General features: G+C 40.5%; 1 protein-coding gene across 2 annotated transcripts; it reads right to left on the minus strand.

Moving 5' to 3' along the window:
- Positions 1-254: 254 nt before the first annotated feature.
- On the minus strand, positions 255-23,686 carry LOC119017158 (prolyl endopeptidase-like). Of its 2 annotated transcripts, none has more exons than XM_037093633.1 (15): positions 23,297-23,686; positions 19,811-19,885; positions 19,585-19,718; positions 19,338-19,468; positions 19,019-19,228; positions 18,766-18,887; positions 11,959-12,064; positions 10,439-10,630; positions 5,047-5,244; positions 4,481-4,584; positions 3,955-4,091; positions 3,089-3,183; positions 2,858-2,989; positions 2,079-2,235; positions 255-986 (listed from the first exon to the last, which is right to left on the minus strand). In XM_037093633.1, exons 1-15 carry the CDS (start codon positions 23,336-23,338, stop codon positions 692-694), a joined length of 2,130 nt encoding a protein of 709 aa, XP_036949528.1. In that variant the 5' UTR covers positions 23,339-23,686; the 3' UTR covers positions 255-691. The 2 variants fall into 2 exon arrangements, with proteins under 2 accessions (XP_036949528.1, XP_036949530.1); XM_037093635.1 differs by lacking the exon at positions 23,297-23,686 and adding an exon at positions 23,017-23,152.
- Between the last annotated feature and the right edge of the window lie 2,833 nt (positions 23,687-26,519).

Below are 26,519 nucleotides of genomic sequence, written 5' to 3' on the forward strand. Positions count from 1 at the left end.
GGCAAGACAGTGTTGCAGTGCTGTCATAAACAGCTGAAGTAGATCGGGACTTGTATAAAAATGAATGGGATCTCTGAGCTGATGTCACCCCTAAACCACAGGCTCCCCCGGGAACCCCTTCTTTGATGCTTTAAAGTCATGCTTTAAAACGTTTCCTCCTCCCAAAGTGCTGAAGGATTCCAATCTAACTAGATCTGTTTTACGAAAGAATATTTAGATTCAGCACATATGGATTATTGACACACTGGACAAAGATCAGTACAAACAAGAGATTTTATTGAAAATTCTCCATCCAAAGTTTAAAATTCAGTTCTTAACTTAGAGCATGCATTCAAAATGAATTCATAATGTTTTAGTGCATTTCATTGGTATAAGGCAATCGACAGTCAAGGGTTGTTTCAGGCAGTGTGATGAATATCTCAGATTTTTAGCGCACCGTAGTTAGCAAAATTTTCCTGAAGTGATTAATAAAGCTGTTTGTATTGTAGTTGTTCATTATTGTGTGTCTTGTGATATGCCCATTACTTTTTTCTTACATCTTTCTCTAACCGTTCGCTATAGTTGTACCAGTATTTTCTTCTATTTTCTTCTTTAATATGTTTTTTAAATGTATAAAAAAGTAACCTCTCATCTCTTTAAAAGCCTCTCTTCACCGTGTATATCCAGAACCTCTCTCCCTGTCATTATCTCTTCATTCCTTCCAGCTGAGCCCAAGTGTCTCAGCGATGAAGCAAAAGATGTGTGTGTCTTCCAGGATGGCCTTGGCGGTGGGTTTCCCTGCACCGTGCCCACTGCGGGTGTCCACCCTGACCATCAGAGGCTGACGCTGCGAGGGGCTGCTGCCCACTCCGTGCTGCAGGGCAGCACAATATTTGAGGGTGTGGAGAGGCACCACGCGATCATCGTGATCTGCTGTCAGAAGCAGGACGGCGGGGTAGGGAGGACCAGAGTACGGTGGAGGAGGCAGATTATGGAGAGGAGAGTACCTGGAGAGAAGGTGAGGAAGAGCAGTTGGAAGGAAACGTGAGGAGAATGTGAGAGTGGTTCATGAACCTTAGCGCGCGATTCAGTTGCCCTGCTGGGATTCTTTGGCACGTGTGGGTGTGTGTAAATCTGGAAACAGACCCTGGAGATTATTGAAACTAACAAAGACTTAACACACAACAACTATTCACACCAACATGCTCAGAAGAAAATACTGAACAACTGAGTAAATATAGACAACACATGATCAACACTATAAATTAACAAAGGTAGTACTTGCTTATTTAATTTCCTTGCTGGAGGTCAGAGCAGAGAGGGGGGAAAAAATGCGCGAAAATGCTAAATTCGGATCAGATGTTGGATGGAGAGATGTGGGCAGCTCTTGTGAGGGAGGTGAAGGTGAGTGAAGTGAATCTCAGGTGAGCTGCAGCTCTGCACAGGAACCTGGGTGAACTGCTATATAACCTATTTGTTGTTCATGAACCAGGCTCTATTTTAACATTTGTATGAGTGTCTTCAGAGTCTTCATATCCCTAAAATCTGCACACAGACTGCAAAGGAGTTTTGATAGTTTCATTTGCTATCTCCCTTGTGCCTACACCCTATTTTCTAAGATTAGCTTCATATCACTAAAATCTCTACAATCTACGCTAAAATGATGTGTGAGTCAAGTGACCACAATGACTGATAATATCATTGAAACAGTTTTAGAAAATCGACCTGCTTCTCTTTTTGCTCTGTGCAAAAACGCATTCTCACCGTCACTTACACGCACATAACATAATTACTTTATCACGAGTGTACAACAAGATGCCACAAAAAAAGAGAAGTCTTTGACTTCTGCTCTAAAAGAATGACTCCTCGAGCTATTATGGTTTTTATTGGATTTAAACACAATCAGGCAAGCAATCTCTGAGGTCGGTTTTTGTTAGGGTAAATTATTTCAAACTGATCAGCAGCAGATAAATGATATATTACAACAAACTGACCCGGGCTGGGTCCACCTTGGTCTGATGGCAGACGGCAGAGCATGCAGTATTCTTGTATGTAAATATAGTTTGGTGTGTGTGTGTGTGTGTGAGAGTTTTTCATACTTGATGAGCCACTTGAACTGCTCCGGATTGTCAGAACAGCCGTAGTCGGTGGTCCAGGCGTGGCCGATGGTGAACTTGTGGAACTTCAGCATATCCATCACCCCAACCTCTGCCACAGCACAGCCGAACAGGTCCGGACGCTGGTTCACACAAGCTGCTGTGTGTGTGTATTTAAAAAAATCTGTGTTACACACATTCATTCACTTTACTGTCTACACTGTAGGACACAATCACTCCTATATAGCTACTTACACACCAGGGAGGAAGGCATTAGTTGGGTTTGTGTGATGCCATATGGCAGCCAGCCTTTGGTAAATGATGTGACTAAGCGCTGTTTAATGTGCTGTTTAATAGCTAAATTAATTGCAGCTAAGCAGCTAACTACTGTTAGATGAATTTGACATTACCAATTATGCCAGAGATGTGATCTAAAGAATACAAAGCGTTCTGATCAATGCAGCTCAGACCAGAGAAGGACGAGTGATCTTAGCTGACACACAGTTGGCTTCAGACACAGAGACTTGCAGAACCCTGTATGCACCGTCAGCAGCTTCAAGGGCTGAATTGAATTGGGGGAGGATTTAGAGTAAAAAGCTCCATTAGCAGATTTCGGCAATAAAAAATGAAGCCCACTTGTAAAATGTAATTTCCTTGATGTAACAAATAAAGTGTTGTATTATAGCTTCTGGGGAATACCTATTAAAACCCTTCACGCTCTCTTGTTCTCTGTGTCGGGGCTCTGCACACAAAACACAAACACCTTTGGACCCCGTACTTACCCACGAGCAGCCCTCCATTAGAGGCTCCATTGATAGCGATGCGACTGGCCGTGGTGTAGTTCTCCTGGATCAGATGCTCTGCTGCACACTGGAAGTCATCGAAGCAGTTCTGCTTGTTCCCTAATGATCCGGCTACAAACACAGATGAGAAGGAAACAGAATTAAAACTAAATCAAACTTAAGGTTAGTATTTTCTAACTGACACTGTTCTGGTTTTCTGGATGTCTTTACCTTTGTGCCAGGTGAGGCCGTACTCGCCGCCACCTCTGATGTTAGCCACGGCCAGGATCCCTCCCAGGTGTCTCACAAACAGCAGGTAAGCAACACTGGCCACAGACAAGACAGACAGGAGGAAATCAATCAGGAAAACAGTTTAGCTGCATACACTTAAAACTAGAAGTTTTCAGAGTTTGAAATTGTAAATGTTGCATTTGTATTGGTAGTAATAATTTGTTGGTACAGTTAAACCTTTCTTTCAAAATATTACTTTGAAATCCCCTATAATTTACAGAGAAATCAAACACAAAGAAGCCCCTCATATATTTCTCCCTGTATTCCCGAAGTCTCAGACAATGGCAGGTATGTTTAAAACCGTGGCAACAACCAGCAATCAGCTCACCTTCATGTGCTACACAATCAAAAAATCCCATATCAATTTTATCTAACCCTCTTTCGCATGTTATATTACTATATAATATACTATATACTATACTATATTGCTATATATTATATTACTATTATTATATTTAAGAGCACAGGAATGTTTTGCAGAACAAACATGACTGGCCTTTTAAGTTTTACAGAAAGGTATGGCCATTCTTCATCTACCTCCCCTACTTTGGACATTTGAACATACACCCTTGGTCAATTAAGTGATTAGTAGGTTGAAAGAAAATGAGTTGAATAAGTTCTGATAATTCATTAACCGTCGAAACAATTCTTCAAGCAAACACATTTGCTGGCTGCAGCTTTTTAAATGTGAGGCTTTGCTGCTTTCTATGTCATTTATGATAGTAAATGAAGAGTCTTTGAGTTTTTGACTGTTGATTGGGACAAAAGAAGTGATATGAGACTTAGTGCAGAGCATCTGTACTTACTTGTAGTATGGTTGTATGGAATGCTCGAAGCCTCCATAGCCGTAAAGGAAGACAGGATGAGTCCCATCCTTCACAAGGCCCTTTGCGTGAACCAAGAACATGGGGATCTTGGTTCCATCTTTACTGGGATAAAACACCTGTAAATGTGTGAGAGAAGATGAGTTTAATCAGTCTGTTTGTCTCTCGATCAGGAAGCAACATTAACTTTGTTGTTCAGTAGCTAAATGGCAAAAGATGAATGATGACACTTGTTCCTCAAAAGATTACCTCTGTTGTATATTAATTTTCAATGCATCTCTCTTTTACATAACATTTCTTATATCAATGTTTTGTAACTAAGGTTTTCACTTAAAGTGTGAAGTTCACACGCACAAACACACACACAATATTGTACTTCCTCAACCCCAGTGAATATCTGCGTCATGACATGAATAAGCAACCAGTTGGTGTGAAAACACAACAGGAACAAAAACAACAGAGCTGAAGATGATGGGGGAAATCCAGTAAGTAGAAAGAGTTATGTCACCTGGCTGGTCTGATATTCCTCTTGCTTGATGCCTTTTACCTCCACCTCCCTGAACACTCTGGGCTCTGCGTTTGGCTCACTCAGATCACAGTGGTAAATGATACCTGAGCACAACAGCACATGGACATGATTTAAGACAGGTTTTTTAATATTTAGAGAGAAAATATAAGGCTGTAACACATACTAATTACAATTTACATGAGATATCCTAATAAAGACAATTACATCTAGTATTTAGTCTTTTCCTTTGAGTATGTATTTGTTCAGATATTTGATACACTATTAAAAGTTATTGTTGAAGTTGCCATTACAGTAGCAATACAGCACTTGCAGCAATACGATTTCAGATGTATTATTTTTTGGGCTGCAGTAATTAGTCGATCAACCGAAGACTGAGCAACAACCAATTCTAAATTTGTCAAGCTAAAATGCCGGAAAAAAACATTGTATGCATAGATAGCAACACTTTTCATAGTTATTTTTTATGTGGGATTATTTTACAGTAATTTAAGTGATTAAAATGAATTTAACACATCTGGGAATACTTGAACGAATGCCAGAATTACCAGGGGTAGTGAAGGAGGTGAACTTGTAGAAGAATTCAGAGTGTTTCTTCTTGCAGCTCACTCCGCCAACGGTGCCGACGTCCAGCGGCAGGTCCCTGACGTGCTTGCCTGTGGACAACTCATACACCTGTAGGATATCCTTCACGTCATGGAGATAGTTGACCAGCAAGTGGTGCTGGTTCACACAGGAGACGGAGCCTGAAGATATATATAACAAAAAGGAAGTGATAGAAAGTGAATAAGACATTGTGTGACTGGTTTTATTGTAAACATGGTATCCAAGGGAAACAGTATCCTTGTTGTTTGTCTTCCTTTCTCTTGTTACTACCAGTGTCAACTTTCTCTCTGCCATGTCAGAGAGGAGTCGTCTCATGATGGTATGAAGCCAAATATAATGGCTATGAATTGAAGGTGACTTGATATATCACAGCCAAATGTTGATGCTGAAAGAACTTTGGATATCTCTTTTTATCAGTCCATAAATAAGAAAATACTGTCGACAGCCATAAAAAATAAAATGTTTCATAAATCAGGCTATGAATAATATATGAACAAACCCCTGCATGAAAACCTGACCTAAGGAGAAGTAAGACTGAAGTGGAGATTTCTGGCTCAGAGTCTGAGAATAAACTCCTTTCTGGAAAACGGCCTCTTTAAAGGGCTTCTGTATTAAAAACAATCTGATATTTAATGTATTATGATGCAAATGAGGCTATATAATGTGTTAAATGTGCTGATATGCTTACATGTCAAGAATGGAAATCTAAACTACTGTGTTACTGAAGCAAAAACATTCCAAAATATCTACATTGACCAATGCATGATAAAAACAAAAACAGTAGTATTAAAACCTGTAGTGTGAATTACTTAATGGAACCATTCACTGTGAAATGATGAATGCTCATCAACAGCCAGCAGGGGGCAGTCTAATATACTAAAAGTGTGATACATGTTGATGCTTAACTACTGTCAGTGGTGCTACAGAGGCTGCCTTCGCTTGGTCACTTTGTTTATTACACATAATAAACACAATTCTATTTATGGTATTTTCCGGTTGAGTGTCACCAGAGTCAATGACAAAAACTAAGCAAACTGATCAGTGACTACTGGCATAATTCTACACAGTCTGTCGCCCACAACCACCATCACAACAAACATCAATCTGGAGTTAAAAAGATGTGAAGAGTTGATACTGGACATTATTAAACTGGCGATTGACCTACGTTAACACACTATTATCTTATGCAATCATCAACTCCTCACTGTCAACTGCATGCATTGTTGGAGCCATTTGAATGATGACTGTTTTTTGTATTTTCTGGACAGATACACCAGAAGGCGTTCATGAGACATTGGACAAAGTTGTTTACATAGGAGTCCTGAGAGAGGCTTTGAAACGGCTGCAACCTTCCTACAAGAACTTTCTGGCAATGAAACACAGATCACAGCAGGTTACATGGAAAAAAGTTCTCAACTGGCCTGCTGCTAAAGCTCAAAATGATTAAAGGACAATTAAAGGACATGAGTGAACTTGACATGTCTGCTAACCTTAAAGTTGTAATTTCAAAACTTCCTTTTAAACTGAGGGAACAATTCAGAAGCACAGCATGTGATATTTATGAAAAACAAAAGCGCAAACTGAACTTCAATGACATGACGCACTTCAGGTCAAGCTCTTGTCTGACCCAATTTTGGGGGACATTCCACCCACTGAAAGAGGAATGCAAATCAAGAGGGATGTGAACTAAAAAAAAACAAAAACGAAGCGACTGTAAACAACACACTTGTGTCGACCTCAAGCTTTTGGAAGCTAGGGGCCAGTAGTAATGGAATATTCCCAATTCTTCCAGTTCAGGTGAAAGCAAGAAAAGGCAACAAGGTGATTCACACTCATGATTTGTTAGACAGTGAGTCAACATCTACATTCTGATTTGAAGCACTGGACCAAAAGCTCAAACTGACTGGGAAAAGATCAAAGATGTGTTTGTTAACAATGAGCCCTAAGACAACGATGTCAGTATACATTGTCAATAGACTAGAGATATCCAGCTTTCATGGAATAGGGTACTACAATCTTCCAAATGTTTGCACATAAGAAACGATGCCAGTGACTACAGCAAACATTATCAAAAACTAAAACCTCCCCAAGTGGCCCTAAATTGATCACACTGACATTCCTAAAATCTATGCTGAAGTGGAGTTATTAACTGGTACGAACACTTCAAAGTTGCTGGAACCATAGGAAGTTGTTAACAGCCAAGGCGAGGAACCCTATTTAAACTAAAACCCTGTTGGGGTGGGTTGGTTAATGGCGCATGTGAGGATCGGAAAGGCGACCTTGATGATGATGGCTGTCATTTTGCCACTGTGAACAGAATAGCCGTCATTAGGGAAACTTCAAACGGAGTACAATGGCAGTATATCCACACATCAAAAAATCCTGCTGACGATGCATCTAAAGGACTGACAGACCATAGGCTTCTGGACAACAAGACATGGTTAACGGGAAGAGAAGGAAACATGGATGCACTGCAAGGTAGAGTCCACTATAGACGATGTGTACAGCACACGAGTGCAACCAGTCAGCTCATCATGTATCACTCTGATCGGAGGCGACTGAAAACTGCAGTTGCATGGATATTAAATATAAAAAATGCTCTATTAGATTTGAGTAAGTTTGTTCCGTGGAAAAAAGTTTGTCAACTGACGAAGGCGGGAGAAGGTACTCTCTCGGTTGAGTGAAAGGTGTGGGATATTGGGTATCGCTCACGCCAACATAGTCGCAAGAAAGATCTTGTCAAGGTGAGCCTTGTGCAAGCGTTTTAAAGGAAAACATGTAGGCAAAAGATGGCTGATGTTCCCAAACAAATAACAGCTCCAGACTTGCCTACGTTCACCACAGTTCACCAACGTTCACCAATGTGGGGGTGGATTATTATGGGCCCATTGAGATAAAGCAAAGATTTTCCTATCTGAAATATTATGATCATCTTCAAGTAAAGGACTCATATCACATTTTCATTCAGATAATGCCAAAACTTTTCGCAGGAGCAGAAAAGGAAAAAATGCTATTTCAGAAATTAACAATGGGACAATTGAGAAAGCTTTGCTGCACGATGACATCAAGTGGACTTTCAACCCACTCACAGCCTCACATCAAGGCGGTGCTTGGAAAAGCATGATCAGGCTGGCCAGAACTGACCCATTACTAAAGTCTCTGAGGACTCTAATGACCTGGAACCTCTGACAGCAAACCATCTGCTCATATTGAAGAGGAAACCAATTTTCCCCCCAGGCTAGTTTGATTGTAAGGACCAGCATGCAAAAAGAGGATGCAAACAGGCGCAATACATTTCAGGTTTATTCTGCAAAAGATGGTCCCAAGAATACCTTGCCAAATTACAGAAAAGACAGAAGTGGAGTAAACCCAAAATGTAATCTTGAAACAGGGGACATTAAAACGTAGATGCCACTGCTCCCAGAAATTCCTGGACAGTCATCAAAACTTTCCCTGACAAATCAGGCACTGTCAGATCTGTTTAAATTCAAAGAAAGACAAATATTATTGAGAGACACGTGACAAAACTGACAAAATCTGTATCAAGTTTTCGTATGTGAACCAGAGTTAACAAAAAGAGTTTCTTGTTGCGGTTCTATATTTTGAAAATGATTTCATTTATTTTATTGTTTTGAGTTTTACCTCTATGATTGTAATGGTTATGTCTTGCATGGCCATAAGCTATTAGGGACTGGTTGTGTTCGAGCCATTTTAATGATGACCAGTGTAGCGCTGTGTGGAATCATGGTAGTCCACTTCAGTGTAGGACTAATTGTAACAGGTGTGGCGCACAATGAGGGTCTACGGTTTTTGACTGTGACACGGTGAAGTTGGTGTTTATTTTAAGAGACGTTCTTTTTTTGGTGTAATGTGAAATAAATGGATTGACATATCCGACCATAGTTTTTTGGCAACATGACCATTTTTTTTTAATCACAGCAGCTGATCTACATCTATCTACACCAGAGCAACAGTGCATCAACATTAATTAAATTATTTGTTTGATACCATGGCAACAGGTGTGTCATACTGTTAAGACCCGCCATGCATACTCACTATGAATCATCATGAAGTGGAAAAGTAGTTCAAAACATTATTTTACATGATCACATTATTCATTTAAAATCTTTCCTCAAACAGTAACGTTGGTGAAAACAAAAGTAAAGATATCACCATCATTATGTTACACATCACTGTGTTAGTATTTTTATGCAGACATGCAGAATTTGTTCCTTTGTTTCTGCACCTTTTGTCATTACACTATTTGTCTCAAAATCTGTACTAGTGTGTGCACACGTTTTACAATCAGAATGAACAATTCCATTGCCAAGTGACTGCTTCGCTGTAACTGTTCTGCATACGACAATAAGGAAGTTGGAAATATTTCATATTGGGGTACACATATTATCCATTATCAAGTTGGTTAATAGCATGCATATTAGCAGCATTCATACCCTTTCATTATTAGATATCAGGAACACCTAACTCAACAGATTAATGCAGAGTTATTTTGACACAATCTACACTTGTAACTTTGTGTTTATTAAATAGAAATTGACTATTTTTTAAATGTATTATTAAGGAAGAATGACTATTCTTGTGGTACTACTGCCTTATAAAGCCCATACTAAGCTAGGCATCTTAGGATCATATTTATGTTCAACAGCTTCCTTACCTGCCATCTATATAGTTAGGACTTTCTTGAGGAAAAAGGCTTAATTAATGACCTAGTTGTTGCAGAATAAGAATAAGTGCTTTATAGAGACTAAAAAAAAGTCAATATGCTACCAATATTAATGCTAATAAGACAGACATTAATGGAATGGTTACTAAGTGTCACCAAAAACATAAACATAAATAGAAATTTAGGCAGTAGCTCGGACGTGTATCTTTCCATCAATCCACCATTTACCATCATTCAAATGACTCATAAAAGACATAGTGCTTATAGACCAAGTTTCACTTTTTGAGTTCGCTGTGACGAAGTCTTCAACCACAGACAGAACTTCCCACTTGTTGTGGTTGAACTGTGATCGAAACATTGGGACAGATATTCAGCAAAAAAAAACTATTTCACAATATTCTGAGATTGGAATTGTGGAACTACGATTCCACGTACAAGCCCTTTACGTCTTTCAACACTTGGTGGAGTTTTCACGCGCTCTGACACAAGCCCACAATGGTCATAGTGACATAGGTCTGTTTTACAAGCTACTGTACGAACACTCAGACGTATTAGTTTTCTCCTGTAGAGAACTGATACTATAGTGGTAGACTACAGAGCTGACTCGGCCTTCTACTGTATATTTTATTGAAATTTTCATTCAGTCTTACCCAGGACGTCCTTGTCGTGCTGTGGAATGAGGGTGGTCCAGTGCTTCCTGTCTGGCTTCTGGATGTCGATGTTGATGAGACAGTACCGAGGAGCATCCAAGTTGGAGTGGAACGTAAACACAGTTCCCTCATTGGTAATATATGAGTACTGGGCATCAAAGTTGTCCACAAGTTTGACCCAAGGCAGCAGGCCTAGAGAAGATGAATACAATGACAAAATAAACAGTGTGTTTCTTATCAATAACAACAAACATACAATAGCAAGTAGCAAGAGAAACGAAATGAAACGCCTAAAGCATGCACTGCAAAGTCAAGAAGAAATGTGACAATAAGATATAAACAGGTCTGAAAAACAGTCAAAATTAAGAAAATAGATACAATATGACTGTTACGTAAATCATGAATCATGTGCTTTTTATCTCCACCACAAATCAGAGGGACACGGTATTGATTCAGTGTCTTCCACAAGAAAAAAAACACAGCCTTCCCACACACCTGAATCATACTGGCTGCACACATCACAAATCATATTCTCACAACTGACTTGCACTAAGAAGTGTAAAATTTCCTGTCTGTGGGGGCGAGAGATATTTCCAAACAGACAACCAGTGGCAAAGTAGATTTTTTCACCATCTGGTGCAATAATGGTTGAGTCATTGGCGATGGCATCAACTACTTAGTTGTCGATACAGCAGGTTATTTTAAGTGCCACGAAGCTGGAGGGATGTTATTGTGTGCTAACAGGAAAGCTCATGTGGTTTACAATAAATGAAAGTTGGATTTTGGAACATTAATGCTAACTCCAAGGTGACTCTCAAAGTAGTGCATACTCATTGACTGGATATGTTGATAATAATGATAACTGATTTGAAAAGGAAAATAATATAAAAGTGACTTTTCATTGTGTTCTCCTGTGTTCTCCTGATCATTGTTAGTCTAACTACAAAAAATAATCGCAAACCTTTTTGTCAATTGATTAATCTATTAAAATATATGGATTTCCTGTATATCTTAGTCAGATAAAATGGTTTATGAGTATCTTTGGGTTTGGACTTCTGGTTGAAGACATGGTAAGACATCACCTTGCTATCTTGGAAGTTGTAATGGGCATTTTTTTTTTATAATTATTTGCAGTTTCATGAACTACATGATCAGTTGACTTCATCAGAAGGAAACTGGGCATGTAAATACAAATGATTCATGTGGTGTTTAATTCTCATGACAAGCTATATTCTAGAGATATTCTAAATATCATTTGCACACATATCCATTTGTGCCCCCAACCATCAATTTTAATTTGGGGATGAATATTCACCAAGGCTTGTAAAGTCTGAAATACCAGCTTACATCTGTTCTTAGATCAATGTAAGATTCCCACGAACAAGTACAAGTACAAAAGTGCCACAGCAGGTTTCAGGATTCCTTTGTCATCTCTTATCTTACTTCTCACGAAAGTGTGTCAATAGTCGTGTTTCTGTAGGGCTCAAATCTCAGTCGGGGGTTTGTTACAGGATACAAACCTGTGATGCCATTGGGGAGCTGCTGAAGGTCACAGTACCACAGCTGGTTGACAGGCTCACAGCCTTCAGTAATGGATAAAACGGCATATCTGCCATCGTCCGATATCTGGAAACAGAAATGAATACAGAGAGGGAGGAAAAGAAGCAAAGAAAGATGGAAAGAAAGGCACGTGATTATGCGAATGTAGTCTTCGTTATAATAATCTTCTCAGGGCTCCTATTGATGGGAATGGTGCACTCTTCACAACAAATGGGCCAGGTCATTAATCATTTCAAAATACCAAAGAGATGAGAGACATAAAAATGTCATGTGAATAACTCGAGCATCAGTAGAAGGAGTTCTCTTAAATGCTTATTAGAAGATTTCCAGGTCTAAGCACAGTATTGACCACATTAGCTTTTGGTGCTGATCTGGTCAGGGTTAGCGTGGACTGGCTCACTTTCAGTCATTTCAATCAGGTAAAAGAGGCTTTGTCATTGTACTTGAATATGACAACCTGGGGGGCGCTATGGAGCGTGGAAGAGAGTAGACGTGTCCCCTTGTGCTCCGTGAAAATGAGACTTAAAGTATTATTTTTCTGTACAATTTAAAGTATCGACACCTTAGGAAGATTGTGTGGCACTTATGACACCTTTTTAGCTGAGTTATTTTGATTCCCGACCGATCACTATGTCAAACACCCGCCCGAAAGAATCCTCAAAGGGAGGCCGCAAGGCACCGCAAGCTACAGGACCAGGTTCAACGTGCACCGAGGCTCCTGGCGATGCTAGTGGCCTCGATGCTACAATGCTACAATCAATGATGGACTCTCTCAGATCCGACATTTTCGGGAAAATTGATGACTTATCCACTGGTTTGCGGTCTGAGATTGCGTCTGTCAGGCAAGAACTAAAGAGCTCTATTTAACCGCTTCAGCGCACAGTTGAAGCTCATGCAGTGACTGTGTGTGATCTTGAGCGTTCAGCCTCTGACCACGGTGGCCGGATTGTCGAGTTGGAAGCTACTGTTAGCATGCTAACTAAGCGGGCCGCCGGTCTAGAGGACAAATACGAGGATCTTGAAGCAAGATCTCGAAGAAATAACATTAGGCTGCTTGGTGTACCAGAGGGAGTGGAGGGACCCAGACCCACCGACTTCATTGCCCAGTTGCTGCGGGACCTGCTCGGGCTGAATGAAACACCTCTACTCGACCGGGCCCACCGGACCCTGCGCGAGAAGCCCAAGGAGGGGGAACCCCCTCGACCCATCTTGGCAAGGATCCACTTTTTTCATGTCCGGAGCCTGATTCTGCAGCGGGCTGGAGAAGCCTCTCCTCTCCTCTATAAAGGCAAGAAGGTTTCTGTGTTTCCCGATTACACCTCCTCCGTAGCAAAGAAGCGAGCTGCGTTCACACCAGTGAAGCGCATCCTGCGCTCCCATTCAGCGGTGAGGTTCGGTCTCCTCTACCCGGCTGTGCTGAGAATCACCATGCCAGACGGGACGTCACACAGGTTTGAGGATCCCTCTGTGGCCACTGAGTTTATCAATAAGAACTGTAAATAGACGATTCTTTGTGGTCATAATGCCTTACGAGTATAGCAGCGGTTATAGGCTACTGTTTATTTTAATATTTCGCCTGGCATGTTTATAATGTTGCATACTGGCGTCCTTCCTTCTCTTACATTGTATTATAACAGTGTTACACTATTAGCACCTACTGGGTTAATTACGGCTCAGCTGGGGGTGTTCTGTGAATTGTACATACGCAAGGTATTGGTTTATGGGTCCCGTTTGATCTCAGGTAGCACTGTTAAGTTTCTGTTAGTGCTACTATGGAGTGTTTTGGAGTTTTTCCTTTTGTGGCGGTTTTTGCACGCATCCCAGTTGGGGGGGTGCACGTGCCAGAGTGGGGTGGGGGGGGATTCTATGTGATGTTGTTTTTCTGGTTGTTTGTTTTAGATGTGCGTCTGTCCCTTGATTTCTTTTTTTTTTCTTTTTCCTTTTTTCTCTCTGGTTTATTTTTATTTACTTATTTATTTATTTTTTGTAACCACCATTACTTCAGAGCTAGCTGTGGGATCGATCTGCCAGTCAATATCTATAATTTCTGTACTCTTCTTACATAGCTTTTGATGGCCCAACCCAAATTAATACAGAACCCTGATGGAGGTACGTTAAAGTTTATTAGCTGGAATTGTAAAGGACTTAACTCTCCAATTAAGCGCAGTAGGGTTTTACATCATCTTCAGCATTTGGGCGCTCAAATAATTTTTCTCCAAGAAACACATTTCAAACCGTCTGCCTTTCCAAGAATTAAATGTGGGTGGATTGGTCCCTCCTACTACTCATCTTTTCACAGTAAATCTAGAGGAGTGGCAATTTTGATACACAAATCAGTTCCCTTCATGTGTGCTAATGTGATTTCGGACCCTGGTGGCAGATTTCTCATTATTACTGGTAAGATCTATGACACCCCCGTTCTATTGGTAAATGTATACGCTCCTAACTGGGACAACCCAGACTTTTTTAGACAGCTTTTTTCTGACTTACCTGATATGTCCTCCCACTTTCTGATTTTAGGTGGTGACTTTAATTGTTGGCTCAGCCCAGACCTGGATCGCTCTTCTCTTAAAGCTACTACTATTTCGAGATCTGCTAGGATAATTAATACATTCATGGATGAGTTTTCTATTTCTGACCCATGGCGTTTTTTCAATCCCTCCGGCAAAACATTTTCTTTTTTCTCTCATGTCCATCACACATTCACCCGCATAGACTACTTTCTGGTAGACAACAGATATCTCCCTTTTGTAAACTCATGTTCCTATGGAGCAACAGTCATTTCGGATCACTCCCCTGTCATCATGAATGTCCAGATTAGAGGGGTTGTTCCGGCACGCTCTGCTTGGCGTTTTAATATACGTTTACTCTCATCTGAAAAATTTGTAGAAATGATTTCTGACCAAATTGACATATTTTTAAGTGTAAATAAGACTGCTGATGTTTCTCCTTCTGTGCTGTGGGAAACTCTAAAAGCTTATATCAGGGGGCAAATAATTTCCTTTGCAAGTTATGAAAGGAAACAAAAAAAGAAAAAATTGGATGAACTAACAACACGTATTAATCAATTGGACGCACTTTATACCACCTCTCCATCCCCAGATTTATACAAAGAACGCCTCTCCCTTCAGTCAGAATTTGATACACTTACTACAGATAATGCTGTCAGTTTACTCCTTAAGTCAAGAAGTAGTTTTTATGAACAAGGCGACAAAGCTGGCAAATTATTGGCTCATCAACTCCGGCAATCTACCTCTTCTCACCAAATTCCTCAACTTAACACCCCAACAGGTCTAACAATAGACCCTCAAACAATTAACGATCGGTTCAAAAATTATTATGCTGCATTATATACATCTGAAACTAGCTCAGATACACAAGGCATTGACAACTTTTTCTCTACACTTGAGATTCCTTCAGTTTCCCCTGACCTGGTTGATAATTTGGAGATGCCTATATCCATTGAAGAGCTATCTACTGCTATTTCCTCTATGCAGAGTGGTAAATGTCCTGGGCCCGATGGTTATCCGATTGAATTTTATAAGAAATTTCAACACAAACTCGCTCCTGTCTTGATAGATATGTATAATGAATCATTTAGATCTCTTAAATTGCCCCCAACACTTAATCAAGCTTGCATTTCTCTAATCCTTAAAAAGAACAAAGACCCTCTTTCCTGTTCCTCCTACCGTCCGATTAGCTTGTTGAATGTAGATTTTAAACTGTTATCTAAGATGCTTGCCTTGCGTTTGGAAACTGTGCTGCCCACTATCATTTCCCCCAATCAAACCGGATTCATTAAAAATAGACATTCTTTCTTTAATTTAAGACCACTGCTTAACACGATATATCAGCTTCCTCATACTTCTTCTCCTGAGGCAGTTATAGCTTTAGATGCAGAAAAGGCCTTCGATCGGGTGGAATGGGGGTACTTATTTCACACCTTAGAGGCATTTGGCTTTGGTAAGAACTTTGTCACATGGATCAAACTACTTTACTCCTCCCCTGTAGCCTCGGTGAAGACAAATAGCACGCAGTCAGAATACTTTCCTCTACATCGATCCACTCGGCAGGGCTGCCCCCTGAGCCCTCTTTTGTTTGTCTTAGCCATTGAGCCTCTCTCCATCGCGCTCTGCTCTAACTCATGTCTTACGGGTATTTTCAGAAACGGGGTGGAACAGAGAGTGTCTCTTTACGCTGATGACCTGCTTCTCTACATTTCTAATTTTGCTGTCTCTATTCCTACAGCCCTCACTATACTCAATTCATTTGGCGCCATTTCAGGCTATAAACTAAATTTAAATAAAAGCGAGTTATTTCCTCTGAACAGGGCGGCACATGAGTACCCTCTTCATAGCTTCCCATTCAAGATTGCGATGCATAGCTTCACTTATCTAGGAATTCAGGTTACTGACAAATTCCAAGACCTCTATAAGGCTAACTTTCTTTCTCTGTTGACTCGTGTTCGGGAGGATTTTGATCGCTGGTCAGTGCTGAACCTGTCTTTAGCTGCCCGGATTAATTCAGTTAAAATGAACACTCTACCAAAATTCTTATATCTCTTTCAGTGCCTCCCTATTTTTCTCACTCATGGATTTTTCCGTAAGATTGATACTTTGATTTTAGAATTTATCTGGAACAAGAAAGTCCCTAGGATCCGTAAGCAATTTTTGCAGAGAACCAAAATGTTGGGTGGAATGGCCTTGCCAAATTTTAAACTCTATTACTGGGCAGCTAATCTTAAAATAATTCAGTTTTGGGCTCATTCAGGTACAGTCTTCTCCTCTCCTTTCTGGCTTGAAATGGAGGCCGCGTCATGTGGGCCTGTGTCACTCTCTGCACTAGCCCATGCCCCAATCAAGAGCTCTTCTGCTAATTATACAGGAAACATAATTGTCAGAACTTCCCTGAGAATTTGGAACCAATTTAGACGCCACTTTGGTCTCCAAACATATTCTATACTTGCACCAATAACTGCTAATCACATGTTTCAACCATCTTTGGTAGATGCAGCATTTACTATTTGGTCTAATCTCGGCATCAAATCATTTAAAGATCTGTATATTGACAACGTTTTCGCTTCTTTCGAACAGTTATCTGAAAAATTTGACCTACCTAAACATCATTTATTCAGATTTTTCCAGATTCGCAGTTTTGTCATCAACACGTTCCCCCGATTCCCCAATGTACCAATAGAATCTCCCTTAGACACATTTCTTAAGCCTGCACCTGCTTTGAAGGGACTAATGTCATATTTTTATTCTCATATTCACTCCCTTTGTCTCACTTCTTTAGATTCAATCAAGGAGACTTGGGAGGTGGAGCTTGGAGAGGAGATCCCTGGGGGGGTTTGGGAGGTGGCCCTTCAAAGAGTACACAAGTCCTCCATATGCTCAAAACATGGGTTGATCCAATGTAAAATCATTCACCGGGCTCACCTTACCAAGGTTAGGCTTGCTAAAATTCATAAAGATGTAGACCCATCTTGCGACAGATGTCATCAGGCTCCTGCGAATCATGTCCACATGTTTTGGTCTTGTTCTGCTCTGCTTTCTTTTTGGAGAGACATTTTTGCTTCATTATCTCAGGTTACAGGTAAAGTAATAGAGCCCAATCCTATGACGGCACTATTTGGCACACCACCACCTCCAGTTCCACCTTCTTCCTCAGACGCAACATTCATAGCATTTGTTACCTTGTTAGCAAGGCGGTTGATATTGCTGCGGTGGAGGTCTCCAAGCCCTCCCTCTCATACACTGTGGATAAAAGAAATCCTCAAGCATGTTAAGCTTGAAAGGATTAGATGTGTATTGAGTGGATCACTAAGGAAGTTTCACAAGATCTGGGACCCCTTTTTTGTTTATGTTGGAAAGCTGAATTTTCCATCTATTCCGGATTAACTGAATTTTCAGTGGTGTAGTTGGAGGTAAGATATGGCGATGATCTCACAGCTATAATGTTATGCTTTAACATTGTTTTGTCTCTGTTTTTTTTTTGTTTTTTTTTACTTTTTTTTTTGCTTTTTTCTGCCCTCTGTCCTTCCTTTAGATTCTGCTTTTATTGTCCTTGTTATACATTTTGATACATTTTGATAAATCGTATATTCTTACCACTCTGTATTGTATTATTTTTGTACTGTTTTTGTTTTTATCACAATGTTGTATCTGTTGTTCTTAACATGAAAATCCCAATAAACAAACTGTGGAAAAAAAAAAAGAATATGACAACCTTTCAGTGAACCTTCCCCTCTCTGTCCAGCGGCAGACTGCACTCCGCAAAGAGGCAGTCTGCCGTTTGACATATTAAGAGCCACGATCCGTTGTCTGACACTAGAAAACTAATTTTGAAAAAGAAATGCAACTCGAAACCAATGTCATGCCAATTCTCAACTGACTAATACTCCACACTACATATCAGATGACCTGTGTTTGCCAAACTATGAAAGGTAACATGGCGGAATTCTGGTTTTCACACGACAGAGTCTCATGGGAAGATCAGGACCTTTTCAATTATTAAAAATGAATAGACGTCCCTGGCAATATAAGTCCAATGTAAATAGGGCTCAAATCAACATTTATGGCAGCCAAAGACCTTTGTACAAGTCAAAGCAGGAAAGGTTTAAATGTGCTACTATAAAAAAATGGCTCTGTGGATTTTTCTGTTGGTATGCAATTATTCAATGACAACTTAATCAGGCAATAATGTAGCGTAACCTTGATGCAAATTGGTAATTATCATTAACAGTTTATAGATTACTATGGACTTACAGTTACTGAGCTGTGCCACTTCGGATGCTCGGGGAACTCTGCAACCAGAATGTCTTCTGACTGTTTCGTGCCCATGACGTGGTAGTAGAGCTTCTGGTTGATGTTGCTGGTGGTCTCTGTGCCTTTTAATGACATACAGATGGATTGAGTATGGAAATACATTTCTAATAGTTTTTGCATTGTGAACAGTTTGCTTAAATGTGTTGTTTCTTTGAAGGAGCATGCATGTAGGTGTATGGTGACTCTTTCTAACCATCAGCTTTGCCTTCCTGGGGTGGGTAGCAGTTGTAAAAGACACCCTTGGCATCATGAGTCCAGGCCAAGCAGCTGAATTTAACCCTCTCCAGCACATCAGGCAGTTTGGTGAGATCATCAGCCTTCATGAAATGGACGGTTACCCAGTCTGAACCACTGCTGCTCAAACCGTAGGAAAAGTATTCACACTCCTCAGACAGACGGCCCACTGGATGGACACAAGGACAAAGAATGGGGGATTTTGCATGGTTCATGTTTTTCTTAATGACTGGGTATTTGTGCTTTTGTGGATAGCAAGCATATCAACTCTGGCTTACTCTTCAGTGCCACAGTGCCATCTTCAGAGAGTTCATTTGGGTCAAAAAATACAGTAGCAGGTGCGTCCAGAGAGTCCTGCACATACAGCACACTCTGGTTCTGGAGACCTTTGTTGTGAAAGTAGAAATACCTGGAAAATAAGGAAATAAGGTCACAACTATTGTTTCTTTATCTTTAAACCTACAATTCAGGTTTGGCACTGCACAGACTATAACCCCTATGAGAGGAGTATCCTTCAGCTAGTACCTCTTCCCTCTTTTGTAAGGACAGCTGTATTTCTGGTAGTCATACAGCTCAGTGAGACGCTGGTGGAACTGAGCCCGGACAGAACACTGCTCCAGGTACGGCATGGTCAGTTTGTTCTGCTCCTCAACAAAGGCCTGGGATATAAAAGGAGATTTATTATGGATGAAATTTGGGGAACTTTTGGTTAAGGAACAGCTTCAGCTCTTTGCAAGAGATCAACACATACCATGGTTTCTGCACCATCGGGGTCTTCTAGCCATGTATAGGGATCACAGATCTTCGTCCCATGGTAGTCATCCATCTATTGCAAAGGCACAAAAAAGTTACACGGGAACAAATATGCTACCATGAAACAATAACAACAACTGTGTCCTTGCACAAAACTATATTGGAAAAAACAAATTTCTGTGGAACAGAAGAGCATCTGAGAAAATGTGTCACTCCTTATTGGCATGCCAGCCTCTCAAGTGACTGTCATACACTAATCTACTTTGCTCAACTCTTCCTGAGAATTTTAGCTTACCTTGGAATCAATCAAAAGATATCAAAACGAAAGGGAAAATGATTTTGTTCGTCTTAAAGAGACAGTCAGATGTGTTGAGAGAACTATGAATATCGTTATGAACTATAATCATGTTTGTTTCTGCTGAGACTTCAGAGGGGATTGAGCATACTGGGGAAAGAAAAGCAGGACAAACGTATGTTTTCTGACAAACAGACTCATGACTAATTAAATGAAAAACTCAAAGACATGAGTAAACAAATACAACCAAAGGTGGCTCTGTAATGCTTTAGGGATTATGTTGCTAATATTGTTTGACTCAACTTCTTCCCTCAGAGGGGAAGATCACTGCAAATCGTCCACTGCATAATTAATCAAAATATTAACCAAATCTCAAAAAAATACATATAATAAATGTAGACATGTCCTGGACTCCGAATGCTGTTCTCCAGATCCATGAAAATATGTTTGTTTGGTGCAGAGTCCAACAAATGTCACATCACCGTGAAGTGAGTTTTTTCAGTGAAAATGGAAAAATGACGATTCCCACTAATCTGAAATCACATTAGAGTCATAATACCTGTCAAAATAATCTCATTTCAATAATCACAACATCTTATCAGTCACCAGATCACAACCTAACTGAATGGCTATGAGAGGTTTAGGACTGACGTGTCAGACAGTGCTCTCAATCACCATCACCAACATGAAAACACCAAATGAGAAATAGCTTTGGGAAGAATGGCTGCCATCTATCCAGTAGAGTTCCAGGTACTTGTAGATTATGCCAAGGCACAAGCAAGCGTTGCTGGTGGCACAACACCTTGCTAACACGATTTACATCTTAGTTTTTCCTTTAATTTGTCACAGGGCAATCACATTGGTTTGTAGTACCAGCAGATACCTGAGTTTAGGTATTGGAGTCTGTACTGGGAATGGTACACTGAAAAGATGGTATCATTGAAGGAGCAAATCCACTCTGCAGATAATTACACATCTATTTCTAGAAGTCACATGGTTTTTGCTCATTCCCCAGTCTATGTCTTCAAATCAATCATATTGCAAAATAGCTGCTGGATTGTGTTCATTTCTGACTGTGGACTTGCCCAAACTGGAACCAAGTCCACAACAGCTTACAACAGCCTGCATTTCTGAGGAAAGGGGTAAAGACTGTGTCATCACATCAACCTTTTTTTTTATTGTTTTACTTTGTGCTCAGATCCAGCATTTCTTTTATTGTTATTCTGCGCACAAAAGTCTTTTTCGTTCGTCAGGGACTGTAGTGCCAAAGGAAACGGGTGTCTGACGTCCACATTAAAAATGTTCAAAATATAGTGTACAAGTAAACATCTATTATCTTTGGATGTTCCTTCTTATAGGTGATTAAAATATTCTTGCTGTCGGTGTCATTTAGAAGTACAATGCTCTGCTTCCCCGTCAGTGCTCCATGCTACTTCTCCACACGGGGGGAGAGCTGGCAGTCATCTACTGCCGGTAAAACACTGACTATGGATGAGTACCTCATACAACCCCAAGTCAAAAGACTCAAAATATCACTTTATTGTGTCATTGCCTCCTCTGAGATGTCAAGTTAAAGGATAAGTTCAGCCAAAAATGTCATAATTCTGTCAAAATCCACTCATCTTTATGTAAATGGGGATGCCAGGTGAAATGTCATAGTCTCAAAACATTTCTGGAGGTTTTTCAGCATAAAACAGTTGCTGTCTTCTCCAGAAATCAGGTAGATGGGGACTTGTTTTATGATGTTAAGAAACTGCCTCCCCAATTTTATTTTATTTTATTTTTTTAAAATGGCTCCATTCAGTCTTTGGAGGGCCGGAATTCCCAAATTAATTGTAAAATACCTTATTTATACCCTTTAATATGCCAAAATCTTCCCAAGCTAAAAGCTAGGGCACACGCCACTCTCAATTTGGGACCAGGGATAGTCCCATCCACTTCAGTTGTTCAGGACAATGCTTTGCGGATCATGAAACCTCACCCCATTGACCAAGATAATGAGCAAATGTTCAGTTTTGGATGAACTTATCCTTTTTTTCCTTTTTGCCAGCTCAACTCCCCTCTGTAAGACAACGTTGTCATTTTTGCAAGTCTCCATCTGCTGTTAACTAAGTTTATAATGTCTGCAGCTCATGCAAGCGCAATTCAGATGAGGCGCTTTGGGCTGTACTCTGAAAGTTCACTCATTAAAACAGTTTGACAGTTTTGCATCAGCTGCATTCACTGCAGAATTATGAACTGTGGTGAAGGTTTCAAATACCTGAGACCACAAACAGGACCACTGAGGGCAGGGAGGTCACGGCCTCATTGCACATTATAGTCACCTCAGAGTTGACATTCTGCATAGAAGTGACATACGGTGGGTTTTGAAGGCTCATTCTGATGCATTGGCTTCAGTCACATAATATGAGTAATCATTAATTAATTAATTAAACACATAAATGAGAACAACAACTGTAACAACTGTATAAGTATACCTAAACCTATAAATCCAACTTTTTCTGTTTTCCTTAATAGTAACTTGCATATCTGATCTGTTTTTCATGACTTAGATGGGTCAGGCGTTTTGCACAAATATTCAGTTAACTGGAAATTATAGATTAAAGTCATTGTTAAGTAGGAGCCCCTCATGCGATTTCACCAAAACAGATTCAGCCTCACCACTAGTTTATTATTCCTCACAGGGCGTGTTGAGGGCTTGTGAAACAACTGTCTAAATCAAAACGTTGGCAGATAGAACAAAACATTAACGCGGATGAATCATGAGTTGAGTGTGGGGGAGGGGAGGGGAGGGGAGGGGAGGGGGTGACGTGGTGCCTTCACGAGAAAACAAAATAAAAGAAATGTCTACGGTGTCTGGGGTTTTGCACAACACGCGAGAGAAGTGCTTACTGGTAAACTTAAATCACCTCGGCTGTCACGGTGGGCGCAACGTGGACATGTTGAACACGTCGTTCCTCTCCGGGACAGCTTGTTCCGTGCCCCCCCCCCCCCGCTTCCCTCTCCAGCTGCTCCCCAAGTTTTGTTGTAGTTTCTTCGTCTCCTCGCCATTTGTTCTAAATCCACACTGCGGGTTTTGACTCGTCTTTCTCTTCCTGCTCTCGCTATTCTCGTGCTTGAACCGGAGATAAACGCCGACAGACACACAGACCGGACAGAGAAAGCACCCAGCGGGACTTTGACACTGACCTTAGTCTCATCTCTTCTCGCAGCCGGGTACTTAAACGCCATGACGGGGCTTCCTAAGGTGCTCCTCTGTGTCCCTGAGTGTTGCTACTTTAGTATTTTTTCCTGGTATTATTGTTGTGAATGCGGCGCCGCGACCAAGTCAATGGAGCCTCAGAGTGAAAGTGAAAGCAAGTTTTCTCTCTCACACACACACACGTCTCGTTTGTACAAAGCGCCCGAGCCCGTCCTTACACAGGAAATGATGTGTCACCGAGGCCAAGAGCTGCCAGACGCGCAGTACGTGAGTGCTCAGGTTGGAAACTATGTACAAGTTCGAAGTACTTTCATTTAATCGCAACTGTATACCTTCACTACAATCTCAGAGGCAAAATATTCTACCTCTAACGCCCACTACAGCTTTAGTTAGTGGGTCACCTGCAGAAAACGTCCATTTTTAGACAGGCAAAATGTCTGAAAATAGAGAGCCGAGTGAAGGACCTTTCCGGTTGTCCCCATGGAAACTCATTTTGGAAAACTTGAAAGGAGATACACAAATATATTTTTTAAAATCCCATCTGAATTGTGCCATGACTCACATATATGATGTTTATGAATCAAAAAAAGAAATGTTTTCAAGTAGATTAAGTCCTAAACAAGGTCAAATAAAGCAAACCGTAAGAGACCGTCGAGGCCACGCCCCTTTCCATCGGACTCCCAAGGGCACCATTTCGCAAAAATATTTGAATTGTGCCGCGAATCACATAATATTATGTTTTTAAATTAAAAAAAGATACCTTTTCAAGTGGATAAAGTCCAAAATAAGGTCAGATACAGGAAACCAGAGGAGACAGCCCAAGTCATGCCCCTTTCTGTGGAAAAACTTTGTATGGTACTAAATGGAAAAATACATTTGTGATCCAGTTTGAACTGTGCCAGAAATCACACATGGGATGTTTATGAATTTTAAAAAAGATGATTTTTCAAGTCAATAAAGCCCATAAAGAAATAAGGGAAAAGACAGCCCGAGTCACGCCCCTTCAGTTGGACCCCTGGGACTTTATAGGTCCATAGAATAAAATTGCGTGTATGGTAGAGAATTTTGAGGGACAAAACATTTTTGATCCCACTTGAATTGTGTCAACAATCATACATTTCTCAATGTAAAAGGTTGAGTTGTAGTTGTAGATTTTCATAAAACTAATGAAATAGAAGACATATGTAATTATAAAAACTACACAGTCAACAGTTGCAGTAGTGACATTGTCACCAAAACCTGTAATTTAAACATTGTGGAGCTGGTCCTGTGTTTCAGCAGCTCACAAAACTGACAACTACTCTTTAACATTACAGCAGTTGTCGATATGCCAGTTTATTGTGATTTTCATCACCTTTTTGTGTGCTGAGCTGGAGGCCTAGTTGTTGTTTATGACATGTGTTGAGCAACACGATGTAGTTAACAGAGTGGTTTGACACAGAACTACATGATATTTTACGTACATGAATGATGAATAAATAATTTGCTGATCCCGTTTGAATTGCGGCTGTAGCTCAGGAGGTAGAGCAAATTGTCTAGTAATTGGAAGGTTGCTGGTTTGAATCCCAGCTCCCCCTAGCTGCATGTTGAAGCATCCTTGAGCAAGATACTGAACCCCAAATAGCTCCTGATGAGCAGCTGGCACCTTGCATGCCATCAGTGTAAGAATGTGAAACAGTTTGTAAGTCACTTTGGACAAAAGCGTCTGCTAAATGCCCTGAAATGTAACTGTAGTTGTGCCATGAATCACACATATGATGTCCATCAACTTAAAAAATCATTTTCGAAGTCAAGAAAGTTTTAGTTTTTCATAAAACTAGTGAAATGAAGACATTGAAAATATGTAATTATAAAGATATATTAGCATCTCACAAAGCTGATGAACTACCCTTTCATATATAACTGCACTTTTCAATATGCCCAGATGTATTGTGACCTCCATCTTTTTTAACACCATTTCTGTGCAGAGTTTGCGGCCATGTTGACGTTGTGACATGTGTCGAGTGAAATTATGTATTTCACCGAGCGGTTTAACACAAAACTAAAATTTTTGGAATGAGAAAGAAAGAAAGACAGAAAAGGAGATGTGGTGCAGATGGGGTTTCAAGACCTGGCGGAGTGTGAGCAAGGGGAAGTTGCTCGGTTTGTAGAAGGCGTGTGAACTGAAAAACTGTTTAAACCAGGCGGCTGAACCTAACTAATTTTTTGTTGAATGTTTTTAATTAATCCATTTATCTTATGGTCTATACAATGTCAAAATAAATGGCCACGATAATTGATTGAAAATGAGATGGAGTCTTTTGCTGTGTCCATCCATTCAGTTTAGAGGCTTTTGTTGAGTGAACACAGCAGTGGAGTCTGTTTTACATCGGTGGTTCCCAAAAGGTGTGTCGAAGCACCCCGTGTCCAGGTGTGCCATGGGATTTTGTTACAACCATGGATTATTATTGCAGTATACAACCATACAACAAGCATTGGATGAGTCTTTAATTTACTATGTCAGTCCTTGGGCACAAACAGTTCAAAAGCCACAGTTACAATTAATTCCAACCTGTGAATGACATGCAGTAATATAAATTAGGCCTAATTAGCCCACAGATGTGTTATTAATTTGTCTTTCTTCCATTGTAATGGAATAAACTCTATCGCTCTCTAAATCAAATGTACTAATATAATCATCAGATCTTTCATCTGGTTTCTGTCTACAGCTGGCATGTGTTGTTCTCAGTTCAACCCAAAATGACACACGCACCAAAAATCACAAGTACAAAGATGCCTGTATTTGAAAGCCTTTCCATGTTATGTAAGTCTTGTGGGTATGATTTGGTCACTTTTCCACATGTTAATGTCAAACCACAAGAAATAACTCCCAACCTTACCGGAAGACTCTGCGGGTGAACTTCTTCCCTGGAAGACAGGGTGCTTTTCCAGCAGCTCACAGGGGAATAGTGTCATTCTGCCACCTTAATTCCATCTATGTGTTGTTTTATGAATTAATCTGCAACAGGTTTGAAGGCAAAACAACATGTTGAGACACTATGTGCATCCTGGATTAACACCCCTCAAGATGGAGGGGCCAGGCAGGGGGTGGGACGACTGCAACAGGGCGAGGGAGAAAGAACAAAAACAGAGTTTCAGACGCGTAATCTGTCTAATCCAACAAAGCTGTGAAAAACGACTGGGGAGGAGAGGGGGAGGAAAGGAGGGGAA

This window comes from Acanthopagrus latus, chromosome 3 (assembly GCF_904848185.1).
Source record: "Acanthopagrus latus isolate v.2019 chromosome 3, fAcaLat1.1, whole genome shotgun sequence".
In the NCBI taxonomy this organism is placed as follows: Eukaryota; Metazoa; Chordata; class Actinopteri; order Spariformes; family Sparidae; genus Acanthopagrus; species Acanthopagrus latus.

What these genes read in the sequence shown, in the direction of transcription:
- LOC119017158 (XM_037093633.1), bottom strand. Translation starts at nt 23,338, where the DNA reads ATGGCGTTTAAGTACCCGGCTGCGAGAAGAGATGAGACTAAG. An exon ending in GCACGACAAGGACGTCCTGG is followed by an intron (nt 5,245 to 10,438) that starts GTAAGACTGAAT and finishes ATATATCTTCAG; the next exon opens with GCTCCGTCTCCTGTGTGAAC. An exon ending in AGGAATATCAGACCAGCCAG is followed by an intron (nt 4,092 to 4,480) that starts GTGACATAACTC and finishes ACACATTTACAG; the next exon opens with GTGTTTTATCCCAGTAAAGA.